At 48.0% G+C, this 21,777-nt stretch overlaps 1 protein-coding gene across 2 annotated transcripts in view; it reads left to right on the forward strand.

Annotated features, from left to right (window-relative positions):
• ITGB5 (integrin subunit beta 5) overlaps positions 1-21,777 on the forward strand; it is a 109,698-nt gene that overhangs the window by 8,565 nt on the left and 79,356 nt on the right. For both annotated transcript variants that reach the window (XM_081235272.1, XM_081235273.1), the window contains exons 2-3: positions 864-949; positions 11,080-11,284. In XM_081235272.1, the coding sequence (XP_081091398.1) occupies positions 864-949; positions 11,080-11,284 (291 nt within the window). The remainder of the gene's footprint in view (positions 1-863; positions 950-11,079; positions 11,285-21,777) is intronic.

The following is a 21,777-nucleotide window of genomic DNA, read 5'->3' on the forward strand; positions in this document are numbered from 1 at the left end:
AGAATGTCTTTGCTGTTGGGGGTGGGAGCTGGAGGGGGGCGTAGAGTGAGGTAGGGAGGTGGGGGAGGAGAGGGGACAAGGGCTTTAACTTCAGTCCCACAGTTGAGCCTGCCTCGGGAGGCCCCTCCCCAGATGAACGGCAGAGGGACAGGGGGTGGAGGAGGTACTGGCCTGGGCTTGAAATAAGTGACTTTTATAGCAATAAAGCAGTTTCCTTCTAATCTTAGTTTCTGACTTTATTTAAAAATCAGGGATGGATTCTGAGTGTGATCAAATGCCTTTTTATTACCTCCTGAGGTGGTATGTTTTTTTCTTACTTGACCTTCTAGTAGATATATTGCATTAATGGATTTCCCATATCTTCAGCTGACATTGTACTCCTGGGATGTATTCTCTAAGGGCTGTGCTGGCTTCTTGTGGTACACTGTGGATTTGGCGTGACTACCTGATTTAGCATTTTCTTATGCCTGAAACAGATCGATCGTTTTTTTTTTTCTTTCCTTTTTGTACTATTTCTGTCGTTTTGGCTGGACTGCGTGTAGAGGGGCCTCGTTCCCCCTCAGTGAGACAGGACCTGCCGTGTTTCGGGAGAAGGCGGTGGGAATCCAAGTGGGCGCAGCAGGAGGAATGGGAGCGGCTAACACAAGTGTGCGCGTGGTGGGTGCTTCAAAAACTGTGAGGCTTTAGCTCTGGCCAGTGAGCCTTCACCTGCAGTTAGCACAGGGGCCTTGCACGCCTCAGCCTCACGGAGCTCCCCTGTTAAAAAAAAAAGGAAGTGACTCCTCCTCCCGCCCCATTCAAAAGCCTCATGAATAGAGATTAGGGCCAGAAACGAATTGGTGCATCTTTATCTTTCTTTGAAGGTCTCAACATATGCACTAGTGGAAGTGCCACCTCGTGTGAAGAATGTCTGCTAATCCACCCAAAATGTGCCTGGTGCTCCAAAGAGGTATGTGGGTGGGGGAGGGGAGGAGTGCTGTGAGGGGGTGGGGGAGGGTGGGGGAGGGTAGGGGAGGGCGTGGGCTGCACCACAGCACTCAAGTTGACTGTGCAGAAAGTGTGCAGATTCTGCGAGTTGCCTCTTCCTCTTTCTCCCAAGGCGATGACAAAAAGAAAAGCTACATTTTTATAAGTTGGGTCTCTAGGTAGTGTTGAATGTTTTAATCCTGTTTTGGGGAAGCAAGGTCTTCCTTCCCTTTTGTGGGGGAACCAGTTATGACTCTTGTATAGTTTTCTGCAATTTGGTAAAAGACCCGAGCTTGTGAAGTGAGTCTGTTGCATAACAATTTAATACATGCCTGGGTGGGTGGCCTGTTGGTGGACGCCAGTCATTGTGGAGTGGCTTATCTGAGGATGAATAATATGAACTGGCCTCTGTGAAATGATTTTATTTGAAAACAATGGCTGCTGTTTCTTCAAACCCTATAGGAAGGGATGTAAGTTTGGGATGGTGATAGGCATATTGCTGCCGTAAAGCAATACAAATATCAGTCTTGGTGGGCTCATCAGGAAATATTCAAAAAATCTAACCCTCCTGTCTTGGGGGAAATTTCTGGGTCACTTTTCTAAACTGTTGTTAGAACCATGGAGCACAAACCCTCTTTGCACTAGTACACCATTCAAGTTATTTTTAAAAGAACCCAAGATTTGCCATTTGGGCTGCCTCAGCCTCTGCAATTCAGTGTGCGTGCCTGTCAGGAGGACCAAGGATGGCTCCTGGGAGGCCAGACCTCTTCGCCATGATGCAGTTCCAGAAGTCTAGGGACTTCTTTGGCCTATGATGGCTAAAAACAATCGTGTGGGGATCCCCTACTAGATGCCACACACTTCGTATATTGTATCTCTAATCCGCATGACAGCTCTGTCAGGTGGGTGGCAATACACCCGTTTTACTGATGAAAATCTCAGTCTCAGAGAGTTGAAGTGACTGTTTCAAGGCCACACCATGTTCCAAAGCTAGGGTTTGAGTCTGGCTTCCTGGACTTCTGAGCCCAGGCTCTCTCTTCTAGGCGACACTGCCTCTTCCCTGTGACTATTTTAGAATTTTTTCTAGTAGAGAGTAAGATTACTAAACAAGCTACTTTGAGAGAGGACTCTTCCCAACATATGCACCCCTCGTATTTGTGCTTAATGGTACTGTCTTTGTTATCAACTTTCTTGAAAACCTTTCACTGGTTCCCTATGACCTGCATGACAAATCCAAGTTCTGTAGCCCCTGCCTGCCTCCCCACCTCTATCCCTTGCTTGCCCCCAACACTTTAGCCCCAGGGAATGACTCGAAGGTCCCCAGAGAGCCCTGACTGATGAACACCCTCATGGTTTTCCCTGTGCTGCTGCTGCTCCTGCAGGGCCTTCCCGGCTTTCCCCTCCTTTCCCTGACCAACACCTTGTCTTCAGTTTTCAAGAGTTAGTTCAGGGGCTTCCCTGGTGGCGCAGTGGTTAAGAATCTGCCTGCCAATGCAGGGGACACGGGTTCGAGCCCTGGTCCAGGAAGATCCCACATGCCATGGAGCGACCAAGCCCGTGTGCCATAACTACTGAGCCTGCGCTCTAGAGCCCGCAGGCCACAACTACTGAACCCGCATGCCACAACTACTGAAGCTCATGCGCCTAGAGCCCGTGCTCCACAACAAGAGAAGCCACCGCACTGAGAAGCCTGTGCACCTCAACGAAGAGTAGCCCCTGCTCACTGCAACTAGAGAAAGCCCGCGCGCAGCAATGAAGACCCAACACAGCCAAAAAAAAAAGAAAAAGTTAGTTCCAGACTCATCTACTCCGTGAAAACTTCCATGGTTTTCCCCCAGACACATCTGTCTGTCCACCCAACCATCTATCCGTCCATCTGTCCAACCATCCATCCGTCCATCCATCCATCCATCTGAAATTAGAATGTAAGCTCCCTCCACCAGAATGTTATGGCAGCGGTTTTATCTGGTTTCTTCACTGCTGGATCCCCCACACCCTGACTGGTGCCTGGCACATAGTAGTTGCTCAGTAAGGTTGATGGAAGGATTTCACTGAGTGGCTGTTTATTACGTGTCTGCACGTACAGGCCGTGACCACCTCTGTCTCCCCTGTAGTCTGTCCTCCTTCCGTCGCACTTACAGCCTCTTATTCTGTGCATTTGTTTTCATGCCTGCTTCCAATTAAATCATCATCTCCGTGAAAATCTTTGTCTTATTCATCTTCAGATCTGGCCAAGAATCTGGCAGGAATTCACACTTGATAAAAGAGGCCTGCTAAAAGGACATGGAGTTAGAAAACGAAAGTTTAAATCTCAGTTTTGCCATGATTTATTGTCACTTTCTCGGTATGTAAAATGAAGACGACAGTTCTCACCCTCCAGCATTTTGGGAGTACAAAGTGAGATCAGTTCACGAGAGGGCTTGCGGATGGGACTGCTGAGTAACCAAGCCTCCTGAGCCTTGTCATCTACGGCTATTTTCTAGTGGAACGTGGGCAGTGGGATCAGGAAGCCGGGCTGGATTGTCTGCTTTAGGTCCCTTCCGTTCCTGTGCTAGTACTTCCCAAGTCTGACGTCCCGATACTGGTAGTGACTGATGTTATCTCGCGGAGCATATCATTGTCCCGGCCCACACCTGGGCTCCCTCTGTGCTTATAGCCTCAATCTTGGCTGAAGAACCTCCTGTGATGCCTGCACGGGAATGCGGCTTCCCATCCTCTTGGGAGGTGAACTTTCCCCATGGCCTGAGTGTGTTTCAGAGAGCTGGGTTTGGGGCATTCAGGAATAGTTTTGATCAACCCCTGCCCCTTAGCAAGACAGGATAAGTGTGGCCGAGTGTCTTAACAGTGAGTCCTGGGACATCAGCACAGAAGTGAGGTTTCTGTCAAGAGCACGTGACGTGTGTGCGCTGGAGGGCCGGTGCCGAGTGGAGGGCCAGGGAGGGCCAGGTCCCTAACTAGTGTGTTCCCGTGGATGCTGATCTGCCACCAGCCGCCCTGTGACTGCATACCACCACAGATTAACCCCCAAACACATTCTGTCAGGAGCCCGCTGCTCCAGATCCCACAGTGGCTTCCTTATTTATTTGGGGTGGGGGTGGGGACGTCTTATTCTGCATTTATCACTGCTTGTAACCTAATTCCATCTCCTCTCCCCAGTCCCCCCTCCCGTCACTGTATTCTCCCACAGGTGTGGCGTTTGAGTCAGCCAGTGCCCTCACACACACACACACACCCCCCACCCGCCATCCACACTTCATGCTGATTCTGTCTGCCTGGGTCTGCTGCATGGCCCCGTTAACGTGGCTCTCCTGTCTTCATTTTCTAAATGTGGCTTCATTTTCCCTGGTGGCTTTAGACGAGGGGTCCCCAAGCTCTGGGCCACGGACCGGTACTGGTCTGTGGCCTATTAGGAACCTGGCCGCACAGCAGGAGGTGAGTGGCGGGCCAGCGAGCGAAGCTTCATCAGCCGCTCCCCATCGCTCGCAGTACCGCCTGAGCCATCCCCGCCCCCCGCCCCCCCGTCCATGGAAAAATTGTCTTCCACGAAACCGGTCCCTGGTGCCAAAAAGGCTGGGGACTGCTGCTTTATTTTTTTTTAAATGTGTTTGGGGATTAAAAAAAAAATTTTATTTGTTTTTGGCTGCGTTGGGTCTTCGTTGTTGCATGCAGGCTTTCTCTAGTTGCAGTGAGCGGGGGCTACTCTTCATTGTGGTGCGCGGGCTTCTCATTGTGGTGGCCTCTCTTGTTGCGGAGGAGCACGGACTCTAGGTGTGTGGGCTTCAGTAGTTGCAGCACGCGGGCTCAGTAGTTGGGGCACATGGGCCCTAGAGCGCACGGGTTTCAGTAGTTGCGACGCATGGGCTCAGTAATGGCGCACGGGCTTATTTGCTCCACGGCATGTGGGATCTTCCCAGATCAGGGCTCGAACCGTGTCCCTTGCATGGGCAGGCAGATTCTTAACCACTGCGCCACCAGCGAAGTCCCGGCACCTTTGCTTGAGACCTTACCCTCTGGCTTCAAGACCAGAGTTGTCAAACTCTCCCTTACCCTAGATGAGGATGTGGAAGGGATGCTGCTGGTCTTTACCACACAGCTCAGCCCCTGTCTCCTATCCTTCGTCACAGCCCTGGGCTGTTCTCGGCCAGCTTGAACACTCCCTGTGCCATTTGTACTGCACGGCGTAAAACATACAGCAAACTCCGGCAGCTTATTATCTATTTTGTCCTTCATTTTTTAAAAGTAGATGTTTGCCTCTGCTCTAAGAGAGTAAGTTTCACAACCCAGCTAGCTGTGGAGAGACGTGTGCGGGGAAGAATGTGTGTGAATGCTTTTATGGCAAGGCCTCGGGACAGCCCATGTTATTTCCACTCACATTTTCTCACCTAAAACCAGTTACATCCCTCAGTCTAAGTGCAGTAGGAGCTGGGAGACTTAATCTAGCTGCGTGCTGGGGAGGAAGGGGGAAGGGGCTTTGTGGACCAGCAGCCTGTGCCGGGGGCAGGGAGGCCAGCGTGCTGGACAGAGGACAAGGTTTGGGGAGAAGTGGGCGGGGCTGAAGGACTGGCGTGTGGTCCCCCCGGCCCCGCACGGGAAGCGTTGTGGGAGCCCCGGTGGACGCAGAGGCAGACAGGGCGATGGCACTCAGGGTCGGGGGTGAGGGAGGCTCCTGAGGTGTGAACGTGAGCCAGCCTGAGGCCATGTTGCCGTGAGCGGTCCAGGCTGCTGTGAAACCAGAGGGAGAAGGACGGGGCAGGCATGGCCACCCTGTGGAATCCCGCGGGACAAGAACAGGGAGGCCTGGGGCGCTTGGGTGGTGGATGTAGGGGCAGACGTGGGAGGAGATGGGGAACCTGGGCCGCGGGGAAGGGTCTTTGCCTTGGAGGTGGACGTGGAGAGAAGGAATGAAGGGGTCAGGAGGACTGGAGGCGGGAATGTGAGGAAGGAGACAGAGGAGAGGCTGGGCAGCAAGACCGGCCGCCTAGGCCTTCTGGGAGATTAGCGTGGTGGGGAAAGGAGAGGGAGGGCGCATGACCTGTAGTCTCCTTTGAGCTGGGAAGGAATGAAAAACATAAGCGTCCGCCCCAGCTCACAATAAAATACAGATCTATGAGAGAACATCTCTTTGCGGTCCTGAAAGGAAGCATCTCGGCCTGTTGCAGGTGCTTCACGAACATTTGTCCAGTGCATTAAGTGAGCCGAGCGGAAGCTGACAGGGATTTCCCCATCCCCCAGGCAGGCAGGCCACGTGCACAGGGTTCAGTTTGTCATCCCTTAACCTTGTGCTCCCCTCCCCCGCCCCCTAATCCACGAGGGCTCCATGAAGCCAGGGCTGAAACACTGACAGCAGCCAGCTCCGTGCCTCTGCCAGGCTGTCTGCCTGTTCACCAGTTGGCGACTTCTTCCCCTCATCCCAGGATCCGGCAGTCTGCCCCCTTTCCTGCTTGGGTTCCTCTTCCCCCAGGCCTGCAGTTTCTCAACTCTTCCACCCTGCTGTTTGTTTCCGCAGCAGGCAGCGAGGTGCCCAGAGGATGTGATGACCAGAGTGGCGCAGGCGGACAAGCTGAGTGCCCTGGCCACGGTGCCGGACAGCAGAGAGCCCGCTGAGCGCTGGCCTTGGGTGCAGGAGGGAGGTTTTTCATTAACAAAATGTAGGGGAGTTAAGTGTACAGTGAACAGTAGACCTCATTATGTCCTCCGTGTAATAGGCGATGGAGGGAGCCGAGAGGGCCAGGTTGTAACAACTCCGAGCGCCGGTGTTGGAACAAAGTAAAAGCCGTCTAAACTTGGAACGCCTCCCTTTTCTTTCTTGTATTATTACCGCTTAGTGACTAAAAGCTCTGAAAGGTATTTCACGTTCCAGTGTGCATTCTGTTGCTTCTCTTGGTAATTTGCCTGTCATGTAGTTACCCTTCCCTCGTGAGCCCTTTGGAGGGTTCGTGACGGTGTTTCTGGAGACCATGGACAGATGCTTCCTTCACGAACTGAAACCTCTTCTGGCACAGAGCTGTAAGCACCTGTGAGCATCTGAGCTGCCCCATGAGAGCCCATCCTGAAAGCAGTTTCCATTTTTCTGTGTTGAGATGAAGACTCATACCTGTTTTTCTGCATCAAGTGGATATTTATCCTCCAAGTTTGATAGGGGGCAGGAAGAGCTCGACACCTGGGGCAGCAAGGAAATACTAGATTCAGAGGGATGGAGTTTGGGGGCCCAGAGTTAGTTTCCCGCTCTGGAATTCAGCAGTGACCTTGGCTGAGAAGGGAGGCAGATGATGCAAAGAACGCTGAGCTTACTTCCAGAAAGCTGAGGCCGGAGGAACTTAAACTTCTCAGGTGAACATACGCATGAACTTAGGCGTGTGGGCTTCTGATTCCTCATCTGTAGAAGTGAGGGGCTGGCACCAGCTGATGCACCCAAGGTCCCTTCCCCCCTGGAACTTGCTGTGTTCTGACACCTGGCAGAGGGTCAGGTGTCAGGTCTCTGGGATCCGAAGGCTCTTAGCACATCAGACTTCAGGATGTCACTCATGAGAGGAGGATTTTCTTAATCACGAGTCTTCCTTTCCTCCAAGGGTTTATAATTTGGGGCATCTGCATTCACTGAATTTGAAGCTTGGAAATGGTGGTATCGAGGCATTGTCTTTATTTATAACATGTGTGTACCTGGAAGGTCATAACCATCACAATATATGCCCCTGGTCTTTGTGGTTTTGGTTTCCTCTCTTTAACTATGCATCCATCCTTATTCAAAATTAAAATATCTAAAGAGGAGCTAGAGGAGGGGAATAGAGGAAAAGCTGTTGGGCTGGTGGGGTTACCATTCTCTGCGGGGTCTGCAGTGCTCTCTGTCCCTTTCTGGGGCATCAAGGGCCTATGCTAGAAGTCAGTCATGGCTATTTTCAGACTGCATGCTGGACAGACCTTCAACTATTGCGGGCATCCTTGATTGATGTCGAGATAGCTGCCTTACTCTCAGAAGGTTCTCCAGACTTCCATGCCCAGAGGTTCCTCAGCCAGTGTCTTTGAGGCCCTAAAGTTCTGGGACAGTGACGGGACTCAATATATAAAGGTGTCTCAAAGGTTCTCAAGCACATCAGTGAAACCACTGGGGCTTCCCCAAGTAGCAAGAAACTGAACTCTGTGAAACAGGAGAAGGTTGACAAACCTGATAGAAATGGATGGCCCTGAGGCCAAGTCTGAGTTTGGTATGAGTGCCATAGTAGGCTGTCCCTTGCTGCCTGTGACGCTGGAGCTTCTGAGAAGTGGGCCCCCTGTAGTGTCACATTGCTGACGTGGTAGGCACTTCTGAAGTCATCCTGCAACTGGCAGTTTTAATGTTCTCAGTGGTGGTTCTCGCGCTGGCAGCTGGGTGACAGGAGTTCACTGTCTTCCCTGCTGGTGCAGCAAACTTCACGGAAGCCACGTGCATTGGAGTGGAGGTTTGCCACCACCTTGAAGAATGTTACTAAGGAGAATGAAGGAAAGCTGTTACCAATGAGGGGCATGAAGAGAGCTTTGCTCCTAACATCCTAGAGAATAAAGAAGCCCCAGAGCACAATCAGGAAAGCCAGCTACACAAACAAGGTTGTAATTGGCACTGTGTGGCTGCCTCTCATTTCTTCAGGTTTGGGAAGCATGTCCTGGACTTAAAGCCTGTTGAGGAGCCCAGCAGGTACATCTTCCCTGAGCAGCAGGTGGCCCTGTACAAGTCCTCCCTCAGGGACTGGTACTGTCTATCAAAAATGGCCTTTGAGCAGCTTGACTGGGAAACTTGGATGAAGTTCATTGCTGGTGAAGGTGTCCAGGCGTTAGGGAATGATTTTGATGACGTGAACGGCTGAGGCTGTGGTGAGGAATCATGTAGCTGCCTGCTGCTTAGGGTGAAACAGATTGGCTCTGTGACCTGGGCTATTTCCGGAATGCAGGCTGCTTCAGACCAAGGGGACGGCCGTTAGGGGTTTCCATCGCTCCTGGGAGACTGAAGATGCTTTCCTCACCAGCCTGGTGGGGTGGGGGAGGGGATGGGCAGTGGTCTGGTCAAGACAGGTGCACTTTGACAGTCAGAACTGGGTGGAGGACAACCAGCTCCTTGGAATTGGAGGAGCTGGCAGCAAGGCCCAGCATGCTGGCAAGAAGTTCAGAAATTCTCTAGCCATGTAAGCTCAGAGCAGGCGAACCCCTAAGCCCTTTCAGCTCTGGACAGCTAATTCACCCTGTGCGTCACACAGCTCAAGACAGCAGTCCCATACCTGTAAGGCCCTCAGGAAGTTACCGCTCCTTTCCCCTATCCCTGGGAGGTTTTTACTGCTTCATCAGAGCCAAGCTAGACTGTTCGGAACCCAGTTTAGAAACCTCAGCTTTGGAATCTTGTAATTTCTAGAATAATCATTGTTCTCACCCTGTTCCACAAGTGTCTGTGGAGTCATTTATATTTACAGTGCAGTCCCGAAGTTGTTGACATGCAAGATCTCCCGTCATGTCAAGAGTTCAATAGACAAAATTAAAAAAAAAAAAAAAAAAAACATTCACATATCAGCAAACGAAAAACCAAAATCACAGAGGCCCAGAACAACACATCTGGTTTTACTTCCTTAAAAATACTGCAAAGTCTTCTTGACTTCTTGGTCTTGAATCTTGCAAAGGCCCCAGTGGGCAGTGACTGGTCATGGGGCATCCTAGACCATGATGAAGGGGGAGGGGAGTCTGTCTGCGGTCAGCGGACTCTTGACTCATCTGAGGCTCTTTGGCAAAGTGTTTACAGTGGCGGGAGGAAGAGAGAGCATCTAACTCCTCCAGCCATTACTCCAGTCCAACCAGCGGGAGGAGGGGATCTTCTTTTCTACATCCAGCAATGAATGGGTTTGCTTTGCCATTGAAAACCCCCTTACTGGAAAATGATCACTGCTTACAGGTATCCTACTTTATAACAAAGTATATAATTTCATTTTAAAGTAAATGGCCCAAACTCCTAGTGCCCCAAGCTAGGGTGGGTCATCCTGATGCACAACCTTCTCCTAAATCCAACTGAAGAAAAGAAAGATTGTTCTTATCAATGTGGCTTTATTGTTTAAACAACAATAAAGAGAAAAAGAAAAATATCATTTTATTCCCTCTCCCCTAGCACCTCAACTATCTTCGTTTTTTATTTTTCTTTGGCATCCTAATGCAGATACCATTCTATTTTCTGATTTTTTTTCCTTAATGTTTTGAAATTTCTGCTTAGTCTTCATTAATTATTTGTGATGGCTGTGTCATCTATTGAGGTGATAAACCATATTTTTCTTCTGGTTTAGGGATTTTGGCTTCAGGTTTATGATTGTGCTATTCTGAAGAACATGCAGTATATATCTTACAGAGTGTTGCTTTCCTTTTGATAATTTTCTTGTGATAAATTCCTAGGAGGTGACCAAGGGGTCAAAAGGTACCGCATTGCTCTCCAGAATGGTTGTGCCTGCATGGTAGATAAGGGAACAGCTCAGAAGTTAACTCTTGATTGTCTGAGTGATGGCTACTTGGCCACTTATATGGTATCTTTCAAAACTTTTTCGTTATGCAACTTTTGACCATATCAGTTATTTTCTCCAGCTTATCACGTAGACAGGCACATTTTTTTTTTTTTTTTTTTTTTTTTTTTTTGCGGTACGCGGGCCTCTCACCGTTGTGGCCTCTCCCGTTGCGGAGCACAGGCTCCGGACGCGCAGGCGCAGCGGCCGTGGCTCACGGGTCTAGCCGCTCCGCGCGGCATGTGGGATCTTCCCGGACCAGCGCACGCACCCGCGTCCCCCGCATCGGCAGGCGGACTCTCAACCACTGCGCCACCAGGGAAGCCCCGACAGGCACATTTTTTAAAGGAGCGTTCTTGCCCATGAAAATAACGAGACCAGACATTTTTACTGTGCATGTTTACAGCTTGCCAAATGCTTTCGCATCCGACACCTCACTTAATCCTCATGATGCTTGGTGTGAGGCACTTGGGGCAGTTATTGTTTTGTCCGCTTTTAGGAAATGGAATGTAGAGGGTCTAAGGTCGCAGGGTGGTGATGAGTCTACAGCCTCAGGTGTCCTGGAGCTGCGCTGACCGCCTCCTGCCCTCTTCCCCTGTTTCCACACCTCCAGGACTTCGGCAGCCTGCGGTCGGTCACCTCCCGGTGCGACTTGAAGGCAAACCTGGTCAGGAACGGCTGTGGCGGCGAGTTTGAGAGTCCGGTCAGCAGCACCCAGGTCCTGCGGAGCCTGCCTCTCAGCAGCAAGGGCTCCAGCCCCGCGGGGTCAGACGTCATCCAGATGACGCCGCAGGAGGTCACGGTGAACCTGCGGCCCGGTGAGTGCCCTTGGGGTGGACCTGTTCAAGATGGTGGAAAGATGAGCCGGGCCAGGGAGGGGGCAATGGTGAGGTGTGGCCCAGACCCCGGGAAGTAGAGTCCAAGGCCTTTGTGGATGATCTTAAAAAATTGTGAACTATATGTAACGTACAATTTACCATTTTAACCATTTCTAAGTGTGTAGTTCAGTGGCATTAAGTATACTCACAATGTTGTCTAACCATCACCACTCTCCATTTCCAGAACTTTTTTGTTATCCCAAACTGAAACTCTGTACCAATTAAACACTAACCCCTCACTCCCTCCCCCACCAGCCCCTGGCAACCACCCTTCCACTTTCTGTCTCTGTGAATTTGATTACTCCAGGTACCTCATCGAAGTGGACTCACATATATATTTGTCCATTTGTGACTGGCTTATTTCACTTAGTGTAGCATCCTCCAGGTTCATCCATGCTGTAGCACGTGTCAGAATTTCCTTCCTTTTCAAGCTGAATAATCCTCCATTGTACGTATAGACACATTGTGTTGATCCATTCACCCATCGATGGACTCTTGGATTGTTTCCACCTTTTGACTACTGTGAATAATGTTCTTGTTTTTCGTGGGAGGATGCTGGTATGTTTACTCCCTAGTTAATGCAAGTTTCTCAGGGAACGTGCTACTGCCAGGAGAAAGTATTTTTTCCTGTTAGCAAATTCCATTTGAAACAGTGGCGTTCTGAAGGGACGATCTTGCAGAGTAGAGAGTTGGTTTTTTTTTTGTTTGTTTGTTTTTTTTTTATGACCCTGGAGCCTCTGCCAGCCCTGGAGCCGACTGTGGTATAAGGAAACTGACAGTTTTTGCGCACCTACTCTGTGCCTATTACTTGACCGACCCGAAGGTAGCTGACGTAACTCTACACCTGAGGAGCTGCGTGCTCAAGGGCTCCCAGTCAGAGCAGCGAACCTGACTCAGTATTGAGTCTTGGTGGTTGCACAACTCATGGTGGTTTCTAGCTCACCACTTTTGTCATTTTGTATTCTACATATTAGGTCCCTTGCGATGTCAAGGGAGGAAGTGGATGTGGCCCAATTAGAAAGTATCACACTGTTGAGAGAAGGCAGCTTTTTTCCCAAATCCCATTGATTTTTAGCCTTTCTTCTTTCTCATTGTCTAGGAAACCACTGGCAGTAACTGTTTCCAGGTGGTTTGTTTAGACTTCAGGGCGGCTGGGTCAGTGGAAAGATGAGGGATCTAGTTGGCCGTCCTAGGTTCTGGTTCTGGCTCTGTTCCTAGCTCTGGGTCCTGGGCAAGCTGCCGTACTCCTTAGCATCTCAGGGTCTTTGTCCCCTTCATTCCTCACAGCCCTGTTCAGAGGCTTAAATGAGACTTTTTGTGTAAATGCACTTGAAGAACTTTTAATGATTGTTTTCAAAGAGTAATGGCCAAAGATGCAGATTTTGGAGTCAGCCACGTCTAGATTTGGATAGAGATTCTCACGTCTCAGAAATGGGTCTAGCACAGCCCTGTACGTCTTAAGCTCTTAGTATTGCCTGTTCTTCTTCTTGTCGTTAGAAAGAACTCTGAGTCACTGTGTATTTGAGAACTGTTGTGTTTTGCTTATTGAATTGTCTTGGAAATAAGAAACAGAAGAAGGGTATAAGTGGCATAGAGCAGCATAAACTGCTGGATGGCCCAGGGATTAGTGCTGGGATTAGCTGAAGTAACTGTTTTCACAAGTCATCTCACTGGAAGGGACACTTCGCCTTTTGTTTAGTGAGACTCCAAGTTGAGAGAGAGAAGGGAGCCCTTACAAAGCTTTGTGAGCGGGTAGAGAAGAGGAAGCTTTCTGAGAGCCAATGTCCGACGGTGTCCTCCGGGGGGGAAGATGAATGCCTCTCCCCACGTGGAGTCAGGCTCAGGGTCAAGGGCTCTGACCTAGAAGGGGACGTAGGCGTTGTTGTAGACTATGAATATATCAGAACACAGTGTATGATAAGAATGGTTATGATTAACATCAAGGGTGTATTTTCCTTTTTAACATAACAGCGTAACAGTCACTTGAAGAAAATTCTTGAAGTCATTCACTTTAACGCTGTTTTTCATTCTTACTAGATCGTCTGTCTTTGTGTTCATATTTTCAAATATGTGTTCATATTTTTCATATACTAACAATGTATTTATTATTGTGTACTGTTTTCACTTAATTTTTGGAAACAAGGACCAAAATTAACACCTTCAGAAGAGTTATAGTTTGAGGGTCATCATTGAGGGAGGTTTTTATTTTTGGAACTGCTCATCTAGAATTACCCTGAGCCTGTGGTGCTCTCTCCAAGAAACATTCTTCATGGTGGCAAATCCTTATTCTTTAGGGTAGATTTAATGTAGGGAAGAGTTGGAGGTCACACAGAATCAGGGATGTCACAGTTTCAGTTTTCAAAATCAGAATTCAGGTGTGGCTCTAAGGCAGAGAGACTGTTTGCTTTGACTTATCAACTGGCTTTTTTTTTTTTTTTTTTTTTTTTTTGCGGTACGCGGGCCTCTCACTGTTGTGGCCTCCCCCGTTGCGGAGCACAGGCTCCGGACGCGCAGGCCCAGCGGCCATGGCTCACGGGACCAGCCGCCCCGCGGCATGTGGGATCTTCCCAGACCAGGGCACGAACCCGCGTCCCCTGCATCGGCAGGCGGACTCTCAACCACTGCGCCACCAGGGAAGCCCTATCAACTGGCTTTTAAAACAGCCCTCAAAAAAGTGACTTGAGTGAGGGCACCCTCCTTGGGCAGAGTTCTCAAAGTTCTCATGAAGTTTATGCACAGTGCTTATTTATGCATGAAGCTCAACATATACTCAATTAAAGAAAGAAATCAGTCTTATTTGGTATAGTCAAATCTCTCACTAAGCATTATGATTCAGTTTCCAGTATTGGAAATAAATGGGAAACATGATCCTGTGTTTATACAAAATTGTGATGCGAGTGCTGTGTGCAGTTCTGGTCCTATGGAAGGTGCGGTGATGGAGAGCCCTTTGCTGTGGCGGTCAAGGTGAGGGAGGGGCTGGCTGCCCTGTGAAGACACACCCAAGCTGTGAGGGTGTTTCAGTTTGTAGAGATGAAGACTAGGAGGAGATCAGACGATAATCTGAATTCCTAGAGGTCTAGAACCTTGTGAATATGTTTCTCAAATATAGAAACGCTTGAAGCCAATGATGCGTCTTAAAATTTTGAAAATTTCAGTAATTATAAAGAGAAGGACAGTCAAACTGCAGATATTTCTTTGGGGAAAGGGGAGAATGGTCTGTTGCAATTAACAACATTTTCAGTTTACCAAGCGGGTACTTACTTCAGGGCAATGCCCCCGTGACTCAGGAAGGCATTCAGGTATGTAACGATTGGTTTTTCCATTGTGTATTTTTAGAAATGCTTTCCTGTCTCCTCCTTTGCCCTGCTCCCCAATACCTCATAATAGGTATTTGTTGAATGAAGTGTAGCACTTTACTAGCCTCATTCCAGACTAGTCAAGGACAAGCTTCAGCACAATATGTGAGGTACTTCACCAAGGCAAAGTTAATTGTTCCAGGATAAGCCTGGAAAAAAAAGAAAGAAAATTTTTCCTCTACTTTAAGCAGAATTTTTTGTTTTGCTTTGTTTTTTAAAATTGAGATATAATTCACATACTGTAAAATTCACCATTTTGAAGTATACAATTCAGTGGTTTGTAGTGTACTTGCAACATCACCACTATCTAATTCCAGAACATTTTCATCACCCTGAAAAGAAACCCTGTACCTGTTAGTAGTCACTCCTTATCCTCTGCCTCCACGTCATATTCAGCCCCTGACATCCACTAATCTATTTTCTATCTCTGAGGTTTTGCTAACTCTGGACGTTTCATTTAAATCATATAATATGTTGTCTTTTACGTCTGGCTTCTTTCACTTAAGCAAAATATTTTTAAGATTCATTGATGTTGTAGCATGTATCAGAACTTCATTCCTTTTTATGGCCAAATAATGTTCCATTGTATATTTATAGATACACCACATTTTAGTTGATAGATATTTGGGCTGTTTCCACTTTGGGACAATTAAGACTAATGCTGCAGTGAACATTTATGTACACATTTTTGTGTGGACATATGTCTTCAATAATCTTGATTATATAGCTAGGAGTGGAATTGCTGGATCATATGGTAATTCTATGTTTAACGTTTTCAGGAACTGCCAAACTTTAAGCAAGATTTTGTATAAACACAAGATCATGTTTTCCATTTTGTTTCCAGTCCTGGAAACTGTATGTCAGGATAACAATCTTAAAAAAAACCTTAACAAAGGGTATAAAATCCTTAAGAAAGGACGTAAACTTTAAAGCATATTGAAATGGTAAAAAGCTAGAGGTGGAGCAGTTAGAGAAGGTTTACTTAAGTCTTTATTTGCCTCAATCCCTTAGCCTGTTAAAACATGACCTCTGATTGGTAGCTTAAAAATTTTTTTTAATGTTTTATTTTGAAGTAATTTTAGAGTTGCAAGAAGTTGCAAAAATAATAGAGAGTTCTTGTGTACCCTTCTCAGCTTTTCCCAATGATAACATGTTACATAACCAGAGTATGTTATCAAAGCCAGGAAATTGACCTGGGTATCATACTGTTGACTAAACTACAGGTGATTGGTTGCTTTTGATATGGGCTTCATGCCAGCCTTTATCTATGCCCCTCTCTGATTGGAGATGGCAGGTACCTGACTTAGGTATTGCTTCTGCTACCCAGACTGACAATGCACACTTAAAAAGACTTGATGGATGGATAGTGCTTTGCTATAGACTGAATATGTTGAAATTCTAACTAACTCCCAATGTGATGGTATTGGGAAATGAGGGGGGGCCTTTGAGAGGTCATGGGGTGGAGCCCTCCTGAATGGGATTAGTGCTATCAAAACAAAACCCCAAAACCCTCAAGACCCTGGAGGGTGCTTCCCCGCTTCCACAAGAAGTCTGTAGTATGAAACCCAGAAGAGGGCTCTCACCAGAACCTGACCACGCTGGCCTGATCTTGGACTTAAGCCTTTATAACTGTGAGAAATAAATTTCTGTTGTTTGTAATCCACTTAGTCCATGGTACTTGTTACAGCAGCCTGAACTAAGATAAGATTATTTTCAAGGAAACTAGAAGTGCCAAGCCCTAATTGCTTGGGGTCAGACATTGTGAAGGCCAGTAACTTTTCTGATGGTTCCATCTGTTAAGTGTCAGAATTCTGAGGTGGGGAGTGGTGTTTGGTACAGCAGGGCGGCCGGTGAGGTAGTTCTTTGGTTCTGGGTCTGGATTTAATTCTGGGTACTAATTGCCTTCCGCTGCAGTGAACCGAGAGCTGGATGATAAGTCTTACAAATTGTGCACTAGGCCCCTAATTCCCTGTTCAGCTGTAGTCCATTTTTAACATAGCTGATTTTAATGTTTCTTTCAATTTCTAGCACAGAAGTATAATTCTAGGGAATCAAAAAACTACTTATATTGGGGATAGCAGGAGTATTTATCTGTTGAGACACTACTTTGTCTTAATATTTGAACAAAAATCAATCTTAAAAAAACCAAAAGTTGTTGCTAGAATTCTCTACTTTCATTTTCTGGTAATGTTTGTCATCTGGTATATGTTCCAAAGGAAAAAGCTCACTTTTCACTTTTTATTGAAGAGAAGACAGAAAAAACCTTCAAAAATACATTTCAGAGGGAATGCTGGTTGATATTGATTATGGTGGGAGAATCTACACTTAGGAACCCAGCAGTGGCAGGAATTCTTTGCGAAATACAGCTGGGGCTGGGTGCACTGGAAGCAGGAAAAACCAGCAGGACATGGGAGGGGCTGCTTGCAGGAGAAGCTTCCTCCTCACAGATGTGAGGTGATCAGCTTTTCTCTTCTTTTTTTTTTTTAATATTTATTTATTTGGCTCTGTTGGGTCTCAGTTGCAGCATGTGGGATCTTCTTTGAGGCAAGAGGGATCTTTCGTTGCAGTGCGCAGGCTCTTCGTTGTGTGTGGGCTTCTCTCTAGTTGTGGCACGTGGACTCCAGAGCTCTTGGGCTCTGTAGTTTGTGGCACACGGGCTCTCTAATTGAGGCCCGCGAGCTCAGTAGTTGTGGCACACGGGCTTATTGCCCCGCAGCATGTGGGATCTTAGTTCCCCAACCAGGGATCGAACTTGCGTCCCTTGCGTTGTAAGGCGGTTTCTTTACCACTGGCCCACCGGGGAAGTCCCTGATCAGGTTTTCTTTGGGGTTTGCTTTATCCTATTTCTCTGATCCTGCTGCTTGTCCTGAGGCAGGGATTATGGGGGATGGTTCCAGACAGGAGGGCTGCAGCCACAGGAGGAGACGAGCCTGTAAGGGGGTCTTTTTTTTCTCTTTTAAATAAATTTATTTATTTATTTTTGGCTGCGTTGGGTCTTTGTTGCTGTACGTGGGCTTTCTCTGGTTGCAGCAAGCAGGGGCTACTCTTCATTGTGGTGCGTGGGCTTCTCACTGTGGTGTCTTCTCTTTGTTGCGGAGCACGGGCTCTAGGCGCACGGGCTTAAGTAGTTGTGACTCGTGGGCTCAGTAGTTGTGGCTCACGGGCTCAGTAGTTGTGGCACGTGGGCTCTAGAGCGCAGGTTCAGTAGTTGTGGCTCACGGGCTTAGTTGCTCCGTGGCATGTGGGATCTTCCTGGACCAGGGCTCGAACCCATGTCCCCTGTGCGGATTCTTAACCACTGCGCCACCAGGGAAGTCCCTGTAAGGGGGTCTTATATGGAGAGGGAGGAGGGGGACACATGGGCTGGGTGGTGTCACCAGAGACTGGCACAGATCAAGTGCCCACAGTGAAGGCGAGCCCAGCTCTCACTCTCCTGGACTCACGGGAGGTGGCGACTGGTTTAAAGTCTTGGGTGGGGTCTTCCCTGGTGGCACAGTGGTTGAGAATCCGCCTGCCAATGCAGGAGACACGGGTTCGATCCCTGGCCCGGGAAGATCCCACATGAGGCGGAGCAGCTGAGCCCGTGTGCCACAACTACTGAGCCTGCGCTCTAGAGCCCGCGAGCCACAACTACTGAGCCCGTGTGCTGCACCTCCTGAAGCCCGCACGCCTAGAGCCCGTTCTCCGCAACAAGAGAAGCCACTGCAATGAGAAGCCCATGCACTGCAATGAAGAGTGGCCCCTGCTCACCGCAACTAGACAAAGCCTGCACGCAGGAACGAAGACCCAACACAGCCAAAAATAAATTTAAAAAAACAAAAAAAAGGAAATGTTGTCGTTATGATAAAAATAAAATAAAAATAAAGTCTCGGGTGGTGCAGAACTGGGTGGCTGGAGGTATTGTTGAGTGTGCATGGTTCCAGAAGTGTACCCAAAGATGGAGAATGTGCCCCAGACCGTGTCCCGGCATAGGGCGCCCCTGGCGTGCAGCAGCAGCTTCTCCTTCAGTCAGCTAACCATGGGGGCTCCCTCGGTGGGGGAGTTGCGGCAGTGTAGCTTAATTCCCGTGCTTAGCACCCTCGCTGAAAACTGGTCCAGAAATGTCAGTCCCTCCAAAATCTGCTGATGTAACTGAGTTCAAGCTCATACTGCTCACCGCACAACAGGCCAGTAAATTAAGAGATGAGTTGCTGGGGCAAGGAATAGCAACTGTATTTGGAAAGCCAGCAGACCGAGGAGATGGTAGAGTAGCGTTTCAAAGAACCATCTTCCCTGAGTTAGAATTCTGGCTTCTTTAATACTAACAGGGGAGAGAGGGTAAGGGCGTGGTTCCTGCCAGACTTGGAAGGGGATGTGTTAATTTCTTCCTTCTTGCAGCTAATCACAGGTAGGCCTGGTCAGGATGTTTCCTGTGAGCTAAACAAAGGTATTTTAGCTTAATGCTCATTACCTGGGAGGCAGGGTTCCCAGAGCTGGGTCAGTATGTATAATTTAAGCTTATAGGCAACATCCCTTTAGTGATTAACTTGTAGTAGAATAATAAGGTTCTTTCCTATTACACTCACAGAACATTCCATTATTGCCAAGGCCCATTGAGGAGTCTGTAGCATTTAAAATCCAGCATAGGTAAGGTAGCCATAAACCCTCATTCTGAACATTAATGATATTCCCCCTTTTCTTATACCCCTCCCTTCTTGGAAAACTGGGAGAGAAATTTTTTTTTTTTTTTTTTTACCATTTGCAGCCTCCCTATGGGGAGGTGTGTGTGTGTTGAAGTGGTCCATTTCTCTTAGAATTTAATGACAAGAGATTTCTTACTTCAGAGTAGATAACCTCTCAGTATACACAGAGACCTATGTACCACATCTTGTTCCCCTCTTGGCCTTCATGTCTGGAAAATTTGGAGTTAAATACAATAGCCAAGGCCGTTAGCCATTCACACTCAAGTTTTTGGCAGAATGTTCTGTCTCTCTTCAGCCCCACAGGAAATTGCTTTAATAATTGGCTTTCAGGGGCACCGAGGCCGAAGTTTCTCTTGCGTAGGAGCATTTGTGTGGTGTGTATATATGCTGTCTCCTCAGGACCCACAATACTTAGCATCGTCCCCAGTTTACTGATCCAGAAACTGAGCAGCAAGTTTAAAGGAGCCTGAGGTCTTGAGCTCTTGGTGACAAGGTCTGGATTCCAGCCCAGCTCTTGCTTTCCGAGGCTAGTGTCCACTTCCCTCGCATGGTTGCCTTCCAGCCTCCCTGAATCCAAGCTAGTTCCCTGTTTCCTGGTCCTACAGTGTTCATCTGTAATTGCTCATAGTCCCCCAAAAGGTGGAAGTGGATTCTGGATTAAAGAAGGTATACCCGGGAACTTGGGGGAAGGGCACAGGTAACAGGATACAGGAGACCTTGTAAAGAGGTCATGGGATTGGACAGAGGGGACATGATCGCAGGCCCTCCCGCCCCTCCCCCACTGTGATGTGGCCTCCAGGGATGGGAGGGGCCCTGTGTAGGGACATGGGAACCAGAGACAGATACTGTAGCAGTCCGGAATTCATTCTGGAAGAAGTCTCGAACATTCCTCTGTTTGAGTCAGACTCCAGTGGCTTTTAAAAATAGGCTTGTACCAACAGGCAACCCAAACTGCATCCATCATCAGGCGAGAGCAGCACATGCAAGGACAAGTCAGGGGAAGCAGGCTTGGCTCTGTCATTCAGACTCCCAAGGTAATTATAATAATCATACTTCATGTGGGCAGGCCTTCACTGCTTACAGAACACTCCCTCCCACACGAGTGTGCTTCATAGCCTTCATGCTGTAGTGCTGTTGTTACTGCCAGTTTACAGTTAAGGAAATGGAGGCTCGGGTTGCACCGCTAGTTGAGGGGCAGAGCTGGAACTTGGACTAAGATCTTGTTAATGAAGTAAGTATGCCTCGTCTGGGGTGGGAGGAGGTGCGGGGAGCACAGAGCACTGGCTTCCTTATCCTGCAAGTTCAAGAAGGCTTCAGCTCGCTGGTTGTCAGCTTGAGGTGAAAGATTGATTCCTCTGAGACGTGACTGCGGGCAGATGAGGTGTGGACCTTCATGCGGGACGAGGCCACCTTCGCCATTGCACCCTTGAGCACACAAAGGACGTCCAGATTTCAAATGTGTGTGGACACTTCTAGCCGAAGGGTTCAAGGACATCTCTTGGTCCCTCTGAGAGGCTAACAAGCCTGAGGGCAGATAGGATGACCTGGTAAAATTCACTACTTGAAGTTGTTTCTGAACAGTGTGTTTTTTAGAGATTCTGAATGATGAAGGATCATCATCCTGGCACGCGTCCTCCAGTTACTGCGCTGACTTGGTTTGGGCCTTTCTGCACACCATGTGGGGCTGGCTTGCAGAGGCCACGCCTGCCAGAAACTGCCTTTTTTTTCTTTGTTCTTTTCCTCTGAATCAATTTCTTTTCCCTTTGGCTGTTGACTGCTTATTACAGAGCCAAAAGTTATTTTCTCTTTCTTGTAGCTGTAGGCAAATCTAGTAGTGTTTCTTTTCTTTTTCTTCTTTTTCTTTTCGGTGGTGCTAAAATTTGGAACATGTCTTTCTATATTTATACATATAATTTATGATAATAATGGTTTGTGTCTGTAATATCAGATATGCTGGAGAACTAAATACGATTGTTTGATAAATGGCTAGGGAGATAGAAATAGGTGGCCCGGCATAAGCATAAACATTTTTGCCCTCTGGGGGTATTTTAAGTAACCATCTTTGTTTTCCCAGTCTCCCTTGCCTTGTACCTCTCTCTTCCCCACCTCAGTTCTTACTCATGTCTGTACCCTTCTTTCGTTAATTTCTTTCCTGTTTTCTGTTTCTCCTACACTTACAGTCTCCTGGCCACATTCCCATCTTGGCCAGTCCTTTCTCTGAAGATGGTATGTTGTTGGTGGGCTATCTTCACCCAGTTTGTGTCTGGAATTGTCTGGCTCACTGTCCACCAGTTACCTAAGGGTCCTTTTTGCTGAGAAAACAGAACACGATTAAGGAGATTGGTTCTTAAAGAGTTTCCTTAAAAAATGCTGAGGCCTGTGTGTGAAAGGAGAA

Source organism: Mesoplodon bidens (genome assembly GCF_964165515.1).
Source record: "Mesoplodon bidens genome assembly, chromosome: 5".
NCBI classification, from domain to species: domain Eukaryota; kingdom Metazoa; phylum Chordata; class Mammalia; order Artiodactyla; family Ziphiidae; genus Mesoplodon; species Mesoplodon bidens.